The sequence below is a fragment of the Halichoeres trimaculatus genome, unplaced genomic scaffold, assembly GCF_033239565.1.
Source record: "Halichoeres trimaculatus isolate MK-OKI-2021-1 unplaced genomic scaffold, fHalTri1.1 fHalTri1_scaffold_1, whole genome shotgun sequence".
In the NCBI taxonomy this organism is placed as follows: domain Eukaryota; kingdom Metazoa; phylum Chordata; class Actinopteri; order Labriformes; family Labridae; genus Halichoeres; species Halichoeres trimaculatus.
Genome location: NW_027437179.1, coordinates 21,521,208 through 21,544,251, shown reverse-complemented (window position 1 = coordinate 21,544,251; position 23,044 = coordinate 21,521,208). Strand labels below are relative to the sequence as shown.

The window sequence follows — 23,044 nt, the reverse complement described above, 5'->3', positions numbered from 1 at the left end:
TGAAATGTTTATCAACTGCGGCACATGGAAATAAAACTTCAACGAATTGTGAGAAGTAATGAAATACTTATTGAAATGTTCTCTGGAGTGATATTTCCAGAGCTCAGACCAGTGAATCTCTCTGAATAAGACGTTTAAATGAGTCCACCTGAATTATACCAGGGCCTGGCAGACTGATGATGATGATGATTGTGATGGATGGATGGTAAATGTAGGAAGGATCCCACATTAACATGAACATTTTCTCTCAAGAGCAAAAACTGAGCAGACGAGCTGTAATTTAGGTAATTTTGCTCCACGCTTCACCCTTTTCTTTAATGACAATAATTGTCTCCGGGAAACATCTGTAGGTTGTTTCATCTCTTCCTCCCTTGTTTTTCTTCTTTTGTCTGATCTTGTCCTCTTCTCTTGTCTCTTATTTTTACACAACCTCATCCTTATCCTCCTTTCTACTCAGTTTTTCTCTTGATGCCCAAAACTCCTCATTACATCCTCTTCTTCATTCTACACTAGACGAAAAAAAAAATTACAGCCACATCTGATTAGCTCACCACTACATTTTTCTTATGTCTTAACTCCTCTCCCTGCCCAGTGTGGTGCTCCTCAATCAGCAGGGGTGTTTAGGCTGAGTGAAAATCAGCTGAAACTTGTACTCACCCCAATGATTTCTCCAGTCGACTGGCTGGTGATCCAACAATCTCTCCAAGAGTACAGAACGCCTGACCCAAGAAGTCCTGAAGGGAAGGAGACACAGCGGGAATAAAGGGACGAGATGGATAGATTTGCACAAGGAAAGAAAAAAAAATTAAGAACTTAATGGGGATTAATTAACTGGTGCTACTATCACTTGAGCATATGCTAACAAGGGACTTTTTCCTCTTTCCTCTCCACAGTGAGCATCCCAGAAATTGTCACATCTAGTTAATCGGAAAAACAAATCACTACAGTGCTTAAGTTTTGCACTTTACCAAAACTGAACCAAACAAGGATGAAGAGGAGAACACTGTAGCCTGCCAACACGGGGACAAACTTAGCTGCTTGTTGGATCCAGAATTTAAACATGTTCATGTCAGCAGGGTGCATTTTGTCGAGGGAAAAAAAAAATACGGAGAGGGGGGTCTGAAATCATGAATAACAATCTATCAAACAGGCCTTATTCTTTTTCAAACAGTTGAACATTCATCTTTTATTCAGACTAAAAAGACACAACAAATTAAATTTTCTGCGATGGCCTCATTAAGTTTCAGGACCATGGATAAGGGCAGATCATGCAAACATGGCAGAGGATTAGGGCAGCTCAATCAGACTGAAAAACATAAAACTCAATCAAGATTTCACATCATGTCAAAATAATTCAGCTAATTAGACTAGGTAAACAGTTTGCTCTGATGTTGGACTTCATGTGGCTTTTTTGGCTTTTATGTTGGCGCATCACCTACAGCATTTTGCCATTCTTTAATTCACGTCTCTTCTCAGCAGGAAACTATTGCACATCTGGCCCTTTTACAGAGATGAAGAGAAGATCAGTCGATGTTGACATGTTATTTCTGTTGCGCTTATCAGTGGGGATGTGGTTAATGGCACTAAATCCATGTTTGCACTCTACTGTTGACACGGGGGGCGTGGAGACAGCAGAAAACACTTTGCGAAGAAAGTCGCCACAGATTTTATGGTATTTATATTCTCGCAAATCTTTTTGGAAGCAAAGGCATGTTTGAAACCTCAGCCGCAAGAGATTTTTGAAAGGTAATAAGTTTGTCAGCCTAAAACACCATGCACATATCTCCATCTGATGGCTGGCTTGAGAGGTTTAGCACAGCACAAGCAACAACAGGGACCTTCACAAGTTTCAAGACTGCCGACAGTTTGAGCCAGGTGAAAGTTAGTGCCAGCAACAAATTGCACCCTGTATGTCAGTAGACGGCACTTCAGCAAATGTTACATTTATTTAATTTAAACATTTTTTAGAATGGGGTGCGACAAGTGTTGGACAAAGAGTAGGAACTCAAGTACATACTGCAGTATTTAAAGTAAGTAACTGTACTTAAGGAAGGATCAATGGCCCACAATACCAACTATGGTGAACTGCCAACTGTATCTACTGGGCTTTCAAAGATGATGATTGCTAATTTTGATTTTATACCATGCCAGCTTTATATAAACAAAATATATATATCACAAGGCTTTTAATGCACAGGTATTTTCAGGTTACCTCTGCTGACAATTCCTGATTCTGGTCTGTTACAACATTTAGTAAAACTTGGTCCAACAACCATCTGGCCAGGATGTGGAAATCGTATTTTCTATCAGATTATTTACATTGAGTTGAATTAAAACATGTGAGTGACATAAAAATAAATTGCAAGACTGCATTTGTTTTTTTAAATTTGAATCTTTTTTTCACTGGACCAGGACAGCAGTCGTTTGAGTAAAGCCTCTATGTTTGTCAGACCCTTCGATGGCGAAAAAAACAGTTCCACTATGTGAATTTTTGCTCTTCAAACCACACCTTCAGGCATGTTTTCTCCATTTTTTGCCCACAAAATAACTGGTCTTCTGCCATGACAATGGTTATAAAATGATACATGGTAAGCAATATAAAAAATGTTGTAATATCACATGAAATAGCTGTACACATTGAAGTGTTGGGCTACTTTAATGAGATGGCACAGCATGGTACAATCAAATGTGTAGTGAGTCCCAACTGGTCTCAATCCTCTGTCAGAAAATCCCACAAGAGTTTCTGTTAAGGTCCTGAAGTTCACGGTAAACTCATTTTTAGATCTCACTGAAGACAAATCCAAAAATATGGATATAGCATTTCACAGAGACTTGAAGCTCCTGTGAATTTTTTTCATTGGTTTGACTAGGTATGAAAAACACTGAAATTAACAGTGATGGCTTTCTGTGACCTAAAAAAAGCAAATATGATCAGCAGCATGAAAGACTAATTTACACTATATTTTTGTGCAAGTTACCACAAAAGAGGGTAAGACCATGTTTCACATTGTTTCCAGGGAGTGTAAAATTTAGCATAAATCTGTCAGATTGGGTAGGTCTTTTCTTCTAATGCTCTCCCTGCATTTGGCTTTTCATTCATGCATGCACATGGAAAGACAAGGGAGGTGTGCTTTCCACATCTCAAGCTTTAGCATTTTACATGTGGGAGGGCATGGAGCTCCAAGAACAGAGCCATGCTGCCAAGTTCAACTTTCTGCATGCGAGTAGCTAGTTCAGTTAATGAAAGCGAGCCTGGCAAAACAGAAAGCTGATCACAGAAGCTTTGAGTTATTGATTGGATTACAGTTGAGGCTAAAGTCTTGAAGGGGGGGGGGGGGGGGGGGGGGGGGGGGGGGGCTGTGATTAAGATATTGCAAAACCGGAGACACTGGCAGAGCGCACTAGCGCTGCGCGTAAGGACACGAGTTAGTTAGGTCCAGATAAATGTTTATTTTTCCGAAGACTTAATGCACTTAAAAAATATTTTATGTATCGTACTCTTAAACTGTGGTATTACTTTTTGATTTTAGTTCTTGTAGACAGAGAAAATAGCCTTTGAATTTGGTACCGTCTGTCCCTGTTAGCGTCTATTTCCTTGTCACCATCGATTAAAGTTTGTGTCTTACTGAGGGAGAGGAGACAACTTTCTACTGTATCTAATATCCTTAGTGGTCACATAGAGCTGATACAACCCCACTTCAAAAAAACTGAACTATCACTTTAAGGTAAACCTGTAATGGTTAACTGGTTAACTTACAGTTCAAATCTTTACAAAAGCAAGCATCCTCAGAGGTATGGTGTTTTTTTTTGTTGTTGTTGTTTTTTGAGGTAATTAACAACACAGTTTACCAAAGCCAATGTAACTAAATGAGACCAACCCCAACTGATGACTGATGACCTGTTGGGAACCACTGGTTTTATGGCGATGATAAGAGACAAGCTGTGAAGGATGTGTGTGGCTAAAGTTCTTTGAACAGAGGCAATTAACACTTTACAACAGTGTAGAGCTTTAATAAAAAGCCTTTTTGGAGACAGTGATATAGTTTCAGTCATTATAATGTCTTAACTAAAAATCTCAGTATATTGAAAAAATAATCAGGTCCATCAGACAGGACCCAAAAATCACAGTGTTTGGTTTCAACTATCTTTGAACTGATTACAGCAAGAATGTGTCTCCTTAACTTTGTCAGTGTCACAGAGGACACATTAAATAATTCAACACCAAGCTATCAAAAGGAACTTCAGTGAGTTTTTGCTGTAACCAAGCCCAACATTTCAATAAAAAGAGAGTAAACACTTTGTGATCTTCATTTTGTCTCAAAAACTTGCCAAAAGACATCATGACTGATTTTTTTTTTTTAAAAAGCGTGACTGTCGTGGGGTCATTTGAGATGATGAGGATGATTACGAACAGCACGGACAAACTGGGTTAACTCTTAGTTTGTCATTCTAATTAGTGACACCATCCTTCCTGCTGAGAAAAGGATCAATAATGTGAGACAGCAGCCATGCAGTGTCAAAGTTAGAGGGATGCTGGAACCTACATTGAGTTCTGCGGGCTTCCAGAAAAGTTGGGCAGCAGGAGCAACAACAGCATTGACAACAACAACAACAGCAACAATAGAGCACATCATATTCCTGAATGTCTTATTGTATACCTATAACTCTTAGTACTGATGTAAAGGAGACAGAAGAATGGACATGCTGGGAAGAGCCTAAACTTCCAATCACGCAGGTGAATTTAGAGCTACTGATGAAAAAATGCAAACCCTGTTCATCCAAATACATCAAATAATCAAAATGATTATTTTGAACACAATGCTTTCCATCACCATAGTTTCCAATATCATGGGTCAAAAAGTTTTGTTCTTATCAAATTAAACACAGAAACTAATGGATGAAAGCATTGTATAGTCAGAGCTGTGACTACATAGCAAGTTATTCCACAATACCTCTATCTGAAGTGACAACTAATAAGTACCACACTTATTTCACATGTTTATAACATGATAACAGTGAATATATAACCCCCCATTAGATTTACACCAAAGGACATTGGATCATATTTGTATTTGGAGAGCTTGGATCAGGCAATAAGAAGGGATTGCTTTATTTCATCAAGAATATCATGCACCAGGCAAACAAAACAAACAGAAAACACACCAACTTTGCAACCACTGAGACCACAGATAAAAATGTAAGGCCAATATAGAACCATTTGTTGCTGCATTTTTCATCAAGCGGGGTGAAGTTTCCCCCTTTTCAGATATTTGAGCAAACAATTTTGATCTTATCCTGAACTGGCCTCCATTTACCTGCAGTTCAAAATAAAAATACAAATACTCACATGTTTGGATAGGTCTGGGCTTTTGGAGTCCACATCGTATCTGAGAGCACAGAAAATTAAAGCAGTAATTTTACTTGACTCATTGCCATATCACTAAAGTGAACAAGAAAGAAACAGATCAAGAACACTTTTCCAGAATTGATTTTTAAGATATATATTTTTCTGAATTATAAAAAGACATAGCATTTCAAATGTTTTAAGAATGGAAATGCCATCAATTAGGGTGACACTGGCTACGGGATGATAAAGGATTCAAAGATATATTTCACCTAATAGAAATTATACTGTGTGGATTGGAGGGTTGGAAAGTGAGAACTCTGAATAAGCAATGGTCATTTAACATGTAAAATAAGAACAAAGCAAGATGAAAAGAGGACAGAATCTTTGAATCTTTCAGATGTTACCCTATGTGGGAGAGATTAATTGTAGAAGGGTTCAGCGAGACTGACATGATGATGACTGAAGGGCCTGGCCTGATTTACATCTGAATATAAAGCTATGAAGGTAAGGGTAATGCACAATACGTGATGTAACAAGCCTGAAAATTTGATCAAAGAATGGCTCTAGTTCACCTGGAAACAAATCAGACACAAATAGACAGTAATACATAATGAATGAAGCACAAGAATACAGTATGTTAATGATAGGAGGATGCAATATTACAGTGTTAGTGGGGGGCATTTGCTAAAAATGGATCATATTATGTATCACAGCCGAGGATAAAATCATCAGCTATGGTACAAGAACTGAATATATAGCTGTAAGATTTTAAAATGCAAATGCAGGCTATCATAAGAAAAGTGACAGATAGACCATTAAAATTATCTGTAATCATTGATCCTATTTGTGATATCTGGCTAAAGACCATCAAGTGTCAGAGCTAAATGTGTGCGCCACACAGTTAACACCCTCACCAGTTATTATCTATGGACAAGACATTCAAGTAATTGCAAGATTGCACTCAGCTCTTATTGGGTTGTTTTGATGCCTATTAAAGAAAAGGAATGCATTATAACTGAGTCTAGCAAAAAAAAAAAAAAAAAAGGAACATCATCTGATGATGATGAAATAACTAAGCCTCTGGGAGTGAACACCAGCCTCTCGTAGTTCCAGTGTATTCAGTGGTGAGCACAGAGTAACTCTCAAACAGCACTTCCCTTTCAAGGTGGTGAGAAAAACATCACACACCATCTCTTGGTTTAAAACACCACCTAAAGCAATTCCCAGTCACATTGTTCAACTCTAGATTGTGTTTTACACAGAGGCTTCACCTAAGATTAGTTCAAGGAGCTGAAGTTAATAATGGTTTGATTTCTAAAAGATCTCAACAGAATGACACAGATTTCTTAAAGCAAAAAAACTTTTTTTTTTCAGAATCAAGTTAACTTAACCCTCAAGTTGAAATTCTTGATGTAGAGCTGAGTGGTTTCTCCACTTTTACAGTATCTGTTTGTAGAAACACACTTAAGCTGGGATAATTTTGCTTTTCATTGAGACAGTTTCCCCCTCATACACTAACACCCACTGATGATTGTCAGTAAGTCCAGAAAAGGAAAAACAGACAGATAATGTAGTTAGTTTTCAGCATAATTCTTGTTTTTGGATCTAGTAGTAATATTCTTAGCATTAAGTTAGTTAGCATGAAGCGCTAAGGCTTGTGTAACCTTACAGCCAGTGTACTCAGGGTCATGCCAGTAACTGACCCTTTTCTGAAAACTTTTTTAGTCACATAATGCCTTTTGTTGATACCAGACTTCTTAACTGATAGTAGATGCAAAATTAAAATTACAGAATAGTCAGTTTCTAAAAACTGCAGCCATCAAATTCACAGTTAACAAAGGAAAAGGGAGAGGTTATGAAACATGTCATTGTTTAGTGAAGGAAAACTTAGTTCAAAAGAGAAGACAAAAACACCACAAAGTCAGTCACTCACAAGTCGAAGCGAAGGTTCTGTTTCTCCTCAAAAAAGTAGTCCAAAATGTACTTTCGAACAAAGTCAGGATTTAAGGTGTTGTCTATCACCTCTGTTCTTCCAAACTGCAGGGGGACAGAGACAAATGAAGTTCAAGGAGAGAGAAAGATTAAAGGAGAAACAGTGTTTACATTAAAAAAAACAGTTTCTGATCTTGCTTTTACCCTCTTTCTCAGATTTTTACTTGCTACATTTCTATGCATAGATAGACACATTACAGTCCCGATTAATGGATGCGCTTTCACACATTGCTGCTGTGCAGGATAAGCCAGAGGTGCATTTCCTGTTTCCTTGATCCTCGCTCCCCTCCTACATTAATTACAGAAGGATAACTCACTCATCAGCCCCACAGAGGGACAGAGGTAGAGGAAGAGGTGAGGAAAATTAGTAGAAATAGACAGAGACAAACAACATAGTGCATTTGGAGAGAAAACTAGTGGAAGAAAAATTACTGAAGAGGTTTGGAGAGTAGAGCGAAGATAAGGGGGCAAAACTGGGGTGGAGGGTTTGTACGTGATGAAGAGGAGGGTGAGAGGGAAAGCAAAAGAGTGGGAAGAGGGAGGAGAGGAGAAGCAGCAATTAAGACACTCCAATTAGTGTTATTTTCACTCTCAAAGAGCCAAACGCAGGGAAATGTGCCGGAAAAAGGCCTGGCAGAGGCCCAGCAACACCACTTGCTAAATACATTATGCAAAGATGAGTATGGGATTGAAATGTGAGAAACATTATGTACATTAATCATTTAAAGCACCTCTGGACTTCCCTTATTACATCCAATACTTCATGAAATAAATATTTTTGGAGTATTTGGTAATTTGTTTCTACAAATTTGACTCTGAAAATTGTGGCAAAGTTTGTTACCCCATGAGGAAGCAAAAGTGAAAAGAGATATGATTCTGAGTGATAAAAATAAAAGATTCAAGTAAAACTGGAAAAATTGGCTGAAACACTAAACAGAGAGTAAAACACAGTTTTATTTTGGGAACTTGTGTATTTGAGGTCTGACACTGTCTTGTGATTTATCTACAGTTTTTGTTTTATCAAAAAACTGACTTTTCCTTCCACTCTGGTTATTTACAATCCAGTCAGCATCTCACTACAAACACATACACCAAAATATATTAAATATAAATATAATCAAATATTAAATAAATATTCCATACTGTAAGCTCAGACAGATACCCATTTAATTTCACAAATTAATCTTCATCCAGATTCTTCATCGATTTTGTCTGAACTACTGAAGTGGTCACAGATTAATCTGTGACCGGAGTTAAAACTTAAATTGTATCCTGTGTTGTGTGTCTAGAGAGAAGATTTAAATTCTGCTCTTAAAGGCTGTTATCTTTAATCCATCAAAGCAACAAAAACTCTACAATTCAATCACTGTTTATCAGGAACCATTCACAATGTTGGTCCATAATGTGAGCAGCAGGTACTGTAGGAGGCTGCCTGAGTTTACCTCATCTTCCAGTCATTATTGTAAAACCAACAAATACAATGCGATGTGGGCATTTAGAAACAGACAAAATCTACACTTGTTTGTTGTTACACTATTATAAAAATGTGTATAACCTTCATTTTAAGGGTTTTTTTTCTCTGTGTGAACTTTCTGACTGTAAATCTAAATTTAGCTTCAAAAGAGAGCAAAGTGGAAGAAAGAATACAGCTGATAAATCTGTAAGCCACCAAGACTCTCATGGAGACCCTGAGGTTTCAATGAGCACATGTTAGCAAAGAGAAAGGTGTTGGTGAAGATGTGCTTTGTAATGTGATTTCCCTGCTGAGTGGAAGAGACAGTGCAGTGCTGCAGAGTTCATTAGATGCTGCTGGGCTGCTGCCGTCGGCTAATGAGAATCCGGCATGAAGTCCCTGACCCAAACCCTCGACATGAACCAACTCTGACACGCACAGATGCACACCAGCTCCCACACATACTGTACATGTTATAATTAAACTCCTCAGGCTACAGGAAACACCTATGTTCTATAATTCTATGATATGATGTGGTAGAATACCCACCCTGATTAGCTGTAAGGTATCCCATTCTTCCCGAGAATAGCACATCTATAACGCAGTTCTGGTAAAGCTCTCTGTTCATGGTCTTCAAATTAAAGAGCTGTCTAAGAATAAGCTTGTGTCTCAAAACATTTTTTCATAACCTCTGTTTACAGTTAATCAAACACACACACACAGATAAGTGCATGGACACATTTTTGAGAGCTATACATATCATTTTTGCTCAGATACTAAAACTTCCAAACTAAATTAACAGTTTTCTATTCATCATCATTATGTAAATGAGCAACTCATAGGAACAAGTAGGCCTCTGGGAATTCAAAACATGTGCCTCAACCACCATTGCATTAAATTTCTGCACTGCAGCCAGGAAAATAAGAATTCACTAATTGGCGTCTCGAAGATAATACAGTCTCTCTTTTGTAATGGTTGGCAACAGAGGTATAGACACTTTTTAAGATTTGGGATTTGTTCTTTTTTTATGATTCTTTTTTTAATTACATTTTGAACAGTTTAACATAAATCTTGGATGCAAGCCAAAAAGACCTGGAACATTTAATTTTCTGCGACGGCATACGTGGGGACATTTGCAAATTCTGAGACTGCACAGTTTGGGTCAGGTGAAAATAAGCCCCAACAGTGTAGGCTAAACATGTTAAAAAAAATAAAAAAAAAAAAAAAAAAAAAAAAAACACTGTCACAACCTGCCTGTTATTTCAATTGGTTTTAATTAGGAATGCACAATATTATCGGCACAATATCGGTATCGGCTGATAAAATCTTAAACAACACATTTATCGGTATCTGCAGATATGAAAATTTTTGCCGATAAGCACAGCCAATAAGGTGCTATTCAGTTAGGATTATTATTATTTTCCATCTGGAAAAATAAGCTCCTTAAATAAAATGTAGCACTTCATTTATTTGCACTGCAGAGCTCTGTGTCTGTCACCAGGTTCTTACAGTAGCTCTAAAATAATCAAATGCAACTTGGTTATGTTTAAAAATGCATTGTACATTTAAAGTTCACGTGATCTAAAGAAATTATTTTTCTGTATTTCAATACTGAATGTCCTGAGTTTGAAAAAATAATACATTTCTTATTTATGGTAAAATCAAATGTTTTTTGTCTTGTTTTATGTGTGTTTCTTAAACAAATAAGACCGTCACAATAAGAGTAACATATAAATTCCAGTACAGGATAGACTTAGCTTTCTTTACAGTGAAAAAAACAAACAAACTTGTGATAATCGATATCAGTATCGGCCAAAAGGGGTTTCGATATATCGGCATATCGGATATCGGCAAAAATCCAATATCGTGCATCCGTAGTTTTAATCCTTGACGGGGTCTTTTAGACCCCATCCAAACTAAGCTGAAGAAAGTCCCTTCCTTAGTTAGCTCTTCTTTACTTATGTCATCACCAACAGGGTTTGTGCCCCAGTCATTTAAAGTAGTGGTACTAAAGCCTCTTAAAAGCCTACTTTTGAGTAAGACCCCTCAGCTAACTACAGAACAATATCCAACCTCACCTTTACTTTGAAAATCATAGAGCAAGCAATGGCCAGACAGCTCTGCAGCCCTCTTTACAGCAACAGTCTTGTTTAGGAATTTCACCCAGGGTTTAGAGTCCACCATAGCACTGACACTGCTCTACTTACAGTAACCATTGATTGGCCGGCCCTCGAGCAGAAAACAAAAAAGTGCAGATAAAACTGGAAATATCTTTAAAACAAAAATTTAAAAAAAAAAAAAAACAATCCACTTACCCAGGAGAAAACACAGCAGTACATGATGTGTAGAAGAAAAGGTGAGAATATGAGACAAACTGATGAAGTACTGGAGAAACAGAGACTAAGACCTTGTACACACATAGCCGGGTATTTTCGAAAACCAATCACCCCGCCCCTATTCGTTTTTAAAAATACTTTCATCTGCAAATCTGCTGGTGAGTGCAGCTTGAAGCATGCCAAACCCATATTTTTTAGTGTTTTTTTAGATGTAATACCTGTGCCATCCAATCAGGATGAATCCCGTCATTCATCTGTGACGTTTGAGAAAACTGTTTCCCTACGGAGTTTTCCAATATCTTCACTTCAGCTGGGGTTTTCAGAAAACATTGTTTTTAGTGACATAAAACTGCACTTTTGTGTGGACACTGGCACCCATGTATAAAATTATACGTGGTTTCTCAAATACCCAGCTACATGTGGGCATGGCCTAAATAGACTCAGGTTGAATCAACATGTCTGAGACCAGACACAGGTGAAACTCATGAGGAGCAATCAAGACAGGGAAATGCATGGATAGGATGGATAGGATATAAAACTAAACAAGACTCAAAAGACACAAGAACCACAAAATAAAACAGGAAACACAAAAGACTTGACCAGGAAAAACACTGGTGGGCTGTGCACAACAGGGCTACTCACAATTTAGTGCAGTGAATTTAAGTCTGGTTGATTGCAAAGCTTAAATTTGATTAGAAACCTGATTGACTTCTTTTCTGTGAGGGTTCCCCATGCTCTCTAAAGTGCACATAGTCATATTTACCTGAAAATGGAAACCTTTTCAGTCATTATTCCTCATGTAAATGTGCTCATGAAAAGGAGAAATCACTCAGAGACACACTTACTGTAGGTGAGACAGAGGTGTTAAATAAAACCCCAGCAGAAGAGAGCAGTAACAGAACACATGTCTAATATTATCTTTTTGCTTCCTGTGTTCCAAACCTGACAAAATTTCATTTTCTTCTTCCCTGGAGCACACACAGACCACCTCTGGGGATTTGTGTCAGATGACTGTCCTGTAGTTCTCTGGGCAACATGGATTTCTGTTCCTTTCTGTTGCCATGTTCAGTAGACAGTAACACAGCAATGATATAATAAGCTTTGTGAGTCTAGCGTTCTCACCGTCAGAGGTATACGAAGGCCATGTGAATTAGTAAAGACAGTTCTATTTTGGCCCTGAGTGGAAAAGTGCAGTGGTGTGTTGAAGGATTAAAATATATAGTAGAATATCCAAAAGCCACAGGAATGGCAGAGAGATACGGATATTTTGGTTGTTGAAGGGAGAGAAATCAGCTAAACAATTTCTTCCTTGTGAGCAAATTTAGCTCTGTTCCATTTTTTTTTCTTGTGCTGCTGTGAAATCAGCTATACAGTCAAGGCTTTGGTTTCAGGGTGATGACACTGTTAGTATAGTTGGTTATGTGATGAGATCAACATTGGGCCCTTTCCAAAGATACTGGGAGTGATGTGCTGACAGTTTTTATAAAATAAATATGATAATATGATAAATAAAAAGGTTTGCTTTTATGTATGTTTGTAGTTCATGCAATACAGGTGCAGCCCTGTTGTGGCAGAGTTCTCTTCCTAGTCCGTTTCTTGTAATTTTTCATCACTTTTTCGTCATTTGTATGGTTTATTTGTTGGTCATGGACACTAAACCGGCTTTGTCTTTAGTGATACTTTTACTATTTTTGCTCCTTTGTTTGTCCTGGAGATCCTACATGTAACCATTGTTGCATTGTTTACATGTGAACTCAGCTGTTAGCAGCCTGTAACATGTCAATGCTAACTGGTGTAAGGCCTGATGTCTTCCCACAAGGTGAGGAGAAGGAGGTGAGGACGACGTGCTGGTTCTCAGGTGTGAGCTCAGAAGTGACGACATGGACCTGTCCTTCCATCCATCGTCATTGGAAGCATAAGATCTATCTCCAATAAGATGGACAAGCTAGCTGTGCTAACTCAGCAACAGAGAGAATACCAGAAGGTAGAGTAGCATCATGCTATTCACAGACATGGCTAACAGAGCTAACACCGTACATGAACATCACATTGGAAGAGCTTAACCTGCTGTGAGCAGACAGGATCTAGGAGACAGAGACTGAACAGACTGCTGAAGAAGCTCAGTCCTGGACCCTGTGGAGGTGGAGGCTGGCTGAACTGGAGAATGATGGACAAGCTGTCAGCATCTATTTTCTTATGGAGCTTTTTGCACTTTCTATACACTTTCTATACACTTTCTTACTTTTGTTTTCTTGATTGCTGCTGTGACTCCTCCTGAATTTCCCCTCAGGGGTAAATAAAAATATATTCTATTCTTTTCCATTCTATTTTACAAGGAATATCAGTCATTTAAATAAAAATCTCAATACTATTGCAGAAAAAAAAGAAATTCTCATCCATCATCCTAACACCGTGGCTGATCTGTATCATCCTCTCTCTGGAGAGTTTTAGCTGCTTGACTCGAGTGGCAGATATGCTCTGCCAAGATGCAAGACAAACAGAAAAAAAAACATCTTCTTTTGTCCCTGTAGCAACTGGCCTGCTTTGCTTCATAACACATATCTTTTTTTATGAAGTGGCTGTTTTAAATGTTTCAATGTTGTGAGAGTACATAATTTTACTTGACTGTTTGTCACTGCTGAGCGAAAAACAAACTTCCACTTGGGCCTTTTCATTCAACCTCAAGTGGATACTCAAGAAACTGCAGTTTTAAGCACTTGACACTGGCTTCATTTCTCAAGAAGGGAGCCACTCAGTTTGAGGGCCTGAATAAGTTGATCACTGACTGACAATGATCATTGACTGAAATTTGGTTGGTGCTGGTGTTTACAAAAGAGATGTCCACTGTGAACTTTCTTTAAACATATCTCTCGCCCACTCATTACCAGCATGCTTTAATGACACACAAGCATCAGTCTAATTTATAAACGTAGTCTCCATGACATCACCCATTTGTTCCTGATACAGAGCAATGAAGCCTTTGTCAGAGGACACCATGATGGAAATACTTACTCAAGAGGTGGGCTTTGAGCCACCTCACTAACAGCCACAGGGGGACAGACCTGTCAGCCTCGAGAGCTGCGCCTCTGATTGAACAATCTTGTGATCTTCTTCACTTTTTCTACCTTCTAAACCAGGGGTTCTCAAACTGTTTTAGATCAGGGACCCCTTCCAGGTGAGACATTTGTCTATGAACCCTGTAACGCCACATTATGTAATAATGCCCCAATATGCAATGATGTAATAAATTTTCACTTCATTGTGCAATGACGCTGCATTTTGTAATAATCTGCCACATCATGTTGTAAGGCCATCACTTATTATAAAACACAGGTCCCCGCATATAATAAGAACTTATTACATAATGTGTCTTGATAATAATAAAGTCTATTATATATTGTGCTCAAGAATATAATTACAAAATGCAGCAGTATATTACAAAATGTGGAGTTATTACATAATGAAGTGAAAATGAAAATTATATAATTACTTATTAGGGCATGATTACATAATGTGGCATCACAGACCCTCCCATCGTCATGTCATTTATAAGCTTAATATTAATACTATTTAATAATTCACTTTGTATTACTCTGCAGTCACAGAATTATGTTACATCTATACACTTTTTTTAATCTTTAAGTGAATGCCTGCTCATAGGATATTTTTCTTTTGAGATTTTTTTTATTTTCTTTTTTTCTTGCGCCCTATGAAGTGGTAGACATGTCACAAACAAATAAGAATTGATATCATGGGGGAAAAAAAAGAAAGAAAAAAATGAAATTGGGTGGGAGTATTGGGACTTCACTTTTAGAATTACCAACCATCTCAATCAGTGAGTTAGAAGAAAAAAAACGACTTAACTCTGGTTTTTTAGCACTTCCACATAAGGCCTCATATATTTACACTGGAGCTTGCTGCTTTCACACACTGCTGTTTTACCAATTTTTCCAGCCTTCCAGATAAATTTGGACACTGTTGTGCTTCAGTTTTCCTTTCCTGTTGCTTTACATCCACTGCTTACATGTTTAATTCTCAGCAGTACATTGATACGTTAGTGTGCAGGATGGCTAATCTCATTAACACTGTTTCTGTGCAATTGAAAAATCCACTTATTACTAAGAACTATATTTTTCGAAACTACGGTAATTCAGTCATTGATTTTTGTTGCCTGTATCAACTCACCATTGTCACTTAAAACTATCCATCCAAAGTCTGCCTACTGCAGCAGTTTAGTAATCCTGTCTCCATCACTCCATAACACGTCTCAACACTCTTACAAGAATTTATTTGTGTTTTTTATCTTAGAAAAAAAAGGTAAACTGACAGTGATGATGTGTCAAAGAAACATGACCCTCAAGTACATGGATATAGGAGGGATAGTCTTTCAACAGGCCTTCACACTTCACCGAACATACTATATTCTCAGGGGGATAAGAGAAAAACAGCCCAAGCATCAAATTTGACCCAGAAGCGTTTTCCCCTTTAAATCAAGAGTGAAAAGCTCTTCATTGAACAGGAGACTGAACAGTTGAAAAAGTGCAAAGATAATTTAGTTGAGTGATCTTGCAGAAATTATGAAGACGGTGAGCAGGAAGTCTTCCACGGAGAGCACCAACTTTAATGAAATGACAGACACTATGGAGGTGTGCCAGAGGGTCCTGTCAGAAAATGTTATTTTAAAATCTCCATGAGTCACCTGTTCAGCTGAGTGAGGTTTGTGGGTGTTCTCTTTCACAAAGCATCACCTGAAGCCTCCCCAACACCCACCACTTCCAAACAATGTGATTATTGTTGTGATGGTTTACCCCCGCTAGCAGTTAATTGCTCTAAATGCTCCTATTAAGGTACCAAAAAGAGGAAACTAGAAAAAAATTGAGTTTGACCTGAGAGTACACTAAAGTGAAACCCTCATTATATGAATTATTATCGGTGCAGCTGATGTGAGTCACAGCTTGTCTCGCACAGAGTGGTTGTGAAACTACGGAAGTAAGTGTGAGGGACAGTTTTAAGATGGGAATATCCTTACATATGTATGTATGCTTTTATTTGGCATGCATGTTTTCTCACAAACATTAAATATTCCCCCGCAGTACCTCTTCACAGTCGAATGAGAGCCCACACAGCCATCTGCTTTTAACGGGTAAACACACAAGCAAGACAGGGTCATCTGCCTGCATAAATACTTTCAAATTACATGCAGTTCGGTTGCATTATACATCCACATAGGACTGCTCTGCAAAAATAATCTCTGTGGCTACTTGGAGGCTTTGACACGTTGCACTGTGGGATGAGTGGGGATGTAAAATGAGGGGGTTGACATGAAAGACCACAACAGTGGTGTTCAGGAAATGTGTGCAAGAGGACGCATTTGTTCATTTGACAGGCGTAATCCTCCAGATATATACATATCTGAGTTTTAAAAGAGAGTTTATTTTGGCTCAACATCATACTCCAGTTCTCTCATGTCATTTCATGTTTTGTTTTCTTGTCATCTTCCTGCAGAATTACAGAATAAAAGCATGAACAGGTGAGTTGGTCAGATGAAAAGCAAAGAAATGGTATTTTGCTCCTAACCAAACAAGGTGTGGAATAAGCTGTCTTTAACGCATTCCCGCTGTGCCACTTGGTCACCATAGTGTCAGCGTATTGAGCATTAAATTGTCCAGGCTTTTCTTTGTTGGCTGAAGTGTCCAATTAGAGGATATTTCCGCAGTATTTTCAGACAACTGATGGCTGAACAGCTTTAATGAAGTGTAAAAGCCAACCACTACATGCCCACACAGAACAGGAATGTCTCAACTAGAGCCTTTGAGCACCTAGGCACACACTCATAAACACAACACAAACACACAGCAAGCCCTGTAAGAACTTAATTGGAGATACTGCCTTTTGTCTTATTTTGTGTGTTTCTGTGTGTGTTTGTAAAACTCACCTCCCTCCACTGTTTGGTTTCAACACCTTGCGTATAGAGCACGCACACTGTGAAGAAGTAGCAGAAAGAGATAAAATGTGAGGCATCAAGAGAAAGAGACAATCAGAGAAATGTAGGCAGATTCCAAATGGGAAATCAATGTGAAGGGTTTCAGCTCCAGTACAGTGAAGAAAGGGCCACAGTGCCCGAAAGATTTCCCCAGACACTAGGTAACAAAACCACAAAAACAGACACAAAACACAATAACCAGAGAAGAGACAAGGGGACAAAGATCTTGAGTGTTTTTGAGTTACTGAGTTTGCAGCCTGACAGAGGCACAGACACTTTTGTGCAGTATACTCACATGGATCTGACTTGGAGAATGTGTCTTTATCCAGCAGATTTCTGCAAAACAATTAAAAAGAGAAACAGTTGTTACTCAATGTCAGTTTTTTAATGTTGAAGTGGGGGCTCCTATTTAGCTCTGAAGTGGCTGATTCGAACCACTTTTTGTTGAAATATCTTTTTTCTATTCTGCGCTTGGCTTTTGTGTGAAATCACTTCAGAATGTAAGTGCTACATTAGACTGTCCAGGGTGACTAAGTGTTTCGGTAATTCTCTAGGAACATTTTTGTTGCATCATTTTTTTTCTCTCTCTCTCAATCTCTCTGGTCATTGATTGTAGACATGAAACAAGCAGAACTTTCCTCGGTTAAGTTTCCACCTCCTCCCTGGTAATTTTTTTTTATCCCCACACTTGGCATCAAAAACAACCCATAACAAATGGAAATAGCTCATGGCTATACAAAGAACACTGTAGGCGGCAGTGTAACTTTAAACTAATCATTCTAACACAAGAGGAAGACAAACCACGTCCCTACACATCCATTTTTTATAGAGACTTATGTTGCACCAATTCCTTCAGTTTGTCTGTCAAGTTACAAGTTGTGTGTTCTCATAAAGTGTCTGGCTCCAGGTGCTTTAAGGACAACTTCACACAAATAATCTAACTTCTGCTTCAAAGCCCTTCCATACCTGCAGTTCTTCAAACCAGTCTGCTGATTTCCATCTTAGGCTAAAGGTGAACAGGGTTTAATTCAATAACTTCGTTTAGTGTAAACACAAAACAAAAGTACACCTCAGAGAGGCAAACACTAATGTCAAAGTTTAATTTTCCATCTGGTGAGAAGTCTGTTATCCTCTGACGTCTCTCCACTGTTTTTCATCAAGTCAAAAGTCAAGCATCTGTCACCAGGAGATTTCAGAGCACTTCATGCTTCTTCCTTTCCTGACAAGTGGCACAGAAATGCAGATTTCTTTTCTGGGAGGACTTATCACCTGCCGGCAGTGCCAAAACTAAATGGTGTGCTCACTGTGACATTTCGGTGCTCTACTGGTGTGATCTGAACCCCAAACAGAATAAGAAGGAAGATGTGAAACATCCAACCCAAAGTATAGATAAGTGCAAGACGGCGATTCAAACAACCTGGGCTTTAAAAACACCTCAGCACTTCTACAGGTTTAGTCAAAATGGACAAATCTTGTTGGCATGCATTTTGCGAAAGCAACCTAACAAACTTGGACACTTTGGGTTCATGGCACACTGTATTTGTCATACATTTATTTTGTACTCAATTATTCTGGGCATATCACAAGAAATTTTAGGTTATTTTTTGTTTACTCTAAGCAGAGGTTCGTGTCAAGTTATGGTATGTTAAAAAAGAAACCAAATCTTGCTTGCTCATAAAAAGGGGTAGTACTTTTGAAGTTGTCCCAGCCTGGCAGATGAGTCAGAGAGTTGTCAATAAAGTAATATCAATGCCTACTTCTAAACCTAGGACCTGATCCGGTCAGTAAGAAAAAAGAGACCTCCTGTAACAAGTTAGTGCTGGAGCCTTTGGTTCAGTGCAGAATAGAAACATTAATCTACAGAACAGTTTATTCCCAAGTGGCCCTTATCAAAACATCCTGTCTACTTAAAATGTATTATTTTCTAATATCATTACTCTGTTGGGGTATTGATTTTGCTAAATTAGAGCACCATGATGACTACACAGTAAGGGTGCACTTTCAAAGCTATTCAAATCAATATACCAACTTGTTTCTGGTTTTAATCAATGAGTCTGCATGCTTCTTACTCTGTATGCATAGCAAGGAGATAATGGCATTGATAGGTTTTGTATGACTGCTGAATAAGAAAGCACATGGAAAAGACTGTTAATTGTCTCACTGCAAGCATAAATTATACAGCTACAATCTTATGCATGTGCACATCTGATCAGCATAATCTGCACACGCCCATATTCATTAATACATTCTCACCCCACAAATTCATGCTCATCTCTGCAGAAAATTGCTGGGTATGGCTTCTCAGACAATAGCTGCCTGATTAGCGACATGTGTGCATGTTTATTGGATGCTCTGCCCTCTAAACCCTCACTAAACCTTCACTACAATGGCACACAGTGTGTTTACTTGCTCTCCTCTGATTGAAATAAGTATTTGTCTGTCTCCTTACATTTGACTATTCATTAAACTTGTTCAGCCGCAGGGTTTTAGAGGGAGAAGTTGTTAAAAGATGCCAAACTGTAATTGATGTTTCTGGTTAACTATGAAAAGTAACAAGTTAAGGAACCCATTAAATGTGACAATTGATTCATGCCTGCAGCTGTAATTAACAACTAAGACTGTTAGTAGAAAATTACATGTGGGTGAAATCAAGGCAGAAAAAGTTCATTGTGAAGCAGGAAGACATACTTCTCCTCGTTTCTGTTACTCTTCACTAAAATTCCTTCTCTTTAATGGATGTCTTCCAAGATTCTCACCTATCTAAATGCTAATGTTTGTACAGAGTGCATGAGAAAGGCAATTTTCTCAACATCATTAAAAACAAATCTCTGAATTGAACATTAGTGATAAGGGGATCATCAGCTAAGAAAATGTGTAAGGAATCATTTCTACTGCTTTTCATTAATCATATTAATTATTTGATTACCATTCATATTCCAACACATACTCTCATATAGTTTTTAAGAACTTCATGCTTTAATCACATAAATCTATATCCTTTCTTTTCTGTTTAGGAATACATTATTCTGACACAGTATCAAACTGTGGTTGCCAGGCACATTACACAACTCCTATTCATGATCATACAGGCTTTGAAGTGTCATGAGAAAATTTGCGCCACAACTCATATTCTATGATGAACACCTCAAAACAAATGAAGATGCCCAGATCGGCAAATGAAGTGATAATATGAGTTAAAGGTTTTAGAATAAACAAGACAAACAAGCATTAAAAAGTCTAAAATCAATTAAATCACAGTTTCACAGGAGCCTGGCACAATTAACACAATGATTTACCATCCAAAATTAACCCAAGCTAACTAAAAATGTAACTCAAGTCATTTTTGTGCCTTAGTAAATGAAAATTCCCCTGCAATTGTTCACCACCAGCTTTTTAGTCTTTCTTGTGCATACCACTATCATGTATGACACAAAGGCTGACATGGTTTATGCCTGAGCCACAGTGTCAGGGACCAAGCAGTAAAGCACAAGACAAAAAAAGAAAATTAAATGTAGTACTCATAAGAATTCAGCCCATAAAAGAGGTCAACTTAATAAAATTCAACTCAAACTGAACTTAAGAGCTGGTTACCAAAACAAACAGACCTGACACAGTGAAACAGTGGGACTACATATACAGAGGATTGACCAAACCAGTTCAAACACAAGCGGAAAAACCTAATACATAACTAAACCAAGTAAACCTAAATCCCTTCGTGATATCAGAATACTTGGAGTCTTTAAATAAACTGGCTCCAGTGTGTTTTCTGCCCTTGGCCACACCTTTTGCCCCAGTCCAGGAAGTGCCCTCCACCAGCAGTCAGGTAACTCAAAGACGAAGAAAATATGATTAGTGCAACAGAAATGTGTCTAATCTTGCATTTTAAAAATGTGCACACTTAATTCAACAGGTGCCAGTTGTTCAAAGAACTTAATCTGGATCAAAATGATCTGGATTTGGAAATCCCATGTTATGCTTTGCCAGGATCAGGTAATCCGTCTTAGTTTTATGCCAATTTTTTAAAGCAACATTGGATTGGATAACCCCATCCAGATACACAGATTTCAGGAATACTAAATCCAGATTACCAGTTCTCTAAATGGGACAATATATCCCAATGTGGGCCACCAGCTCTGTTATGAAGAACAGGTAAGCCAAGATTCACTTTAAGTGTTTCTTATTCTGTGACAAAACACAAAAACAACAAAAACATCCACTTCTATTTATGATTTATTTTATGAGCCCTCATCTGAGCCACGACAAATAATAAACAAATAGTATATACTAACAAATACATGGGGGATATTTTGAAAATGTACTAAATTTTAAAAAAGGCTAAATGTCCAACGGTTAACAAAATAGAGAATTTGACAAATTTGAAAGTTTAACTACATTTTTTCCGGAAATCCACCTTGAAATCCTCCCCCCTGTTTGAATCTGGGTAATCCATTTTTTTTTTTTTTTTGGATCAAAGTGATCCAGACCCTACTGAAAAGTTTTGAACAACACAAACTAAGGGTTTGGTTCAGATTAAAAATGGAACTGGATTACGCAATCTAATCCAATTTTGAAATCCTTCTTTCCCTTTTTAACAATGCATTTTCAACATTTGATCCAATCTGATTACCAAAAATTGGATTACCTTCGAACTACTGGTAACTATAAGACAAAATGCTGAAATAAACTAATATCAAAGCAATGTAATGTGTTTGAGTGGTTCACTGCAAATGAAAAACAGTTTTGTTTAACAGCTGAGGTGTGAGGTGAGAGTGAAGCTGAGATTGCCCTTGTGTGGCCCTGGCCATCACACACAGTATAAGATCATTTTTATAAAGTCAACCTTCTCTTTCCACCAAGTGTTTGTGATAAACCCTCATCATGCTTGTTTGACCTTTTCGTAAAGGCAATCAGAGGTCACTGTGTACCTAACACCATTACCCATCATGTTTCCTATTCATCGCACACTCACTGCAGCGCACAAAGGCTCACAACTAAGGTGTTGGAGCCTGCTGGGTTCTCGGAGCTTTCTATTCTATTTTTCTCTCAGGTTTCTTTGGCCATAAATCTGTATTCTTTCATCACTCTTGATCTCATTTAATCTTTTCTCAGCTCCTGTTTCTTCCCATTTTCTTTATACATTTCAAGGACAAGATAACAAGACAATTACTGATAAAAGGAGACACAAAAATTATGAAATCTTGAAAAAGATTACAGAAGTAATACTTGCTGATGTTTGATTGTCAAAGTGTTTCCCTGCCAACTTTAAGCTGGTGAGCAAGGTTGTAATAGTTAACTAAAACGAAACTAGAAACAAAAACTAAAATTTAAAATACATTGCAGTTAACTCAAACTAATAAAAACTAGAAAAGAAAACAAAAACGATAAGTAAACTTAAACTGTATCTTGTGTTCACAAAACTAACTGAAACTAACTAAAATGATAGACAAAATTCCCTTAGTTATAGTTTTTGACAATATTAATAGCCTTTAGGATTTAAATTAATCCGACACATTTTCCCAACCAATTTTAGACAGTTTTAGGCAGTTGTCAGTGTCGCACAGCACCATCATAGCGACATATAGGGACGAGCTTGTTTACTGCACTGACTGGCTGTGTGCTGTGCTGCGACGAAACGTAGAGGAGCAATGAATTAAAACATTTATAATAGTCTAATTTCATGTGAGTCTGACTTTATTGTTACAGAGTCCAAGTTATTATTTATTGAAGCTCATATTATATTGTTTTTTTTATAATAAATGTTAATATTATTTTTATGTAATTTTTGTCAACATTATTTTATATAATTGATGCTTACATTTTTTTATACTAAGTTCATATTATTTTCATGTGTTTAAGGCAGCAGCCAACATTTCGGTATCAGCATTGACTGAGCAGTGAGCACTACGTTGGACTTGAAAATAAACAGTATGACA

The 23,044-nt window shown here is 37.7% G+C and overlaps 1 protein-coding gene across 2 annotated transcripts in view; it reads right to left on the bottom strand.

Annotated features, from left to right (window-relative positions):
* cpne5b (copine Vb) overlaps positions 1 to 23,044 on the bottom strand; it is a 148,932-nt gene that overhangs the window by 95,244 nt on the left and 30,644 nt on the right. Inside the window, exons 2-7 of one of the 2 annotated variants that reach the window (XM_074670096.1) lie at positions 17,407 to 17,447; positions 17,064 to 17,110; positions 7,281 to 7,384; positions 5,348 to 5,387; positions 4,545 to 4,559; positions 658 to 734 (exon numbers count right to left, since the gene is read on the bottom strand). In XM_074670096.1, coding sequence (XP_074526197.1) covers positions 658 to 734; positions 4,545 to 4,559; positions 5,348 to 5,387; positions 7,281 to 7,384; positions 17,064 to 17,110; positions 17,407 to 17,447 — 324 coding nt within the window. The remainder of the gene's footprint in view (positions 1 to 657; positions 735 to 4,544; positions 4,560 to 5,347; positions 5,388 to 7,280; positions 7,385 to 17,063; positions 17,111 to 17,406; positions 17,448 to 23,044) is intronic. The other variant, XM_074670105.1, reaches the window with a different exon arrangement.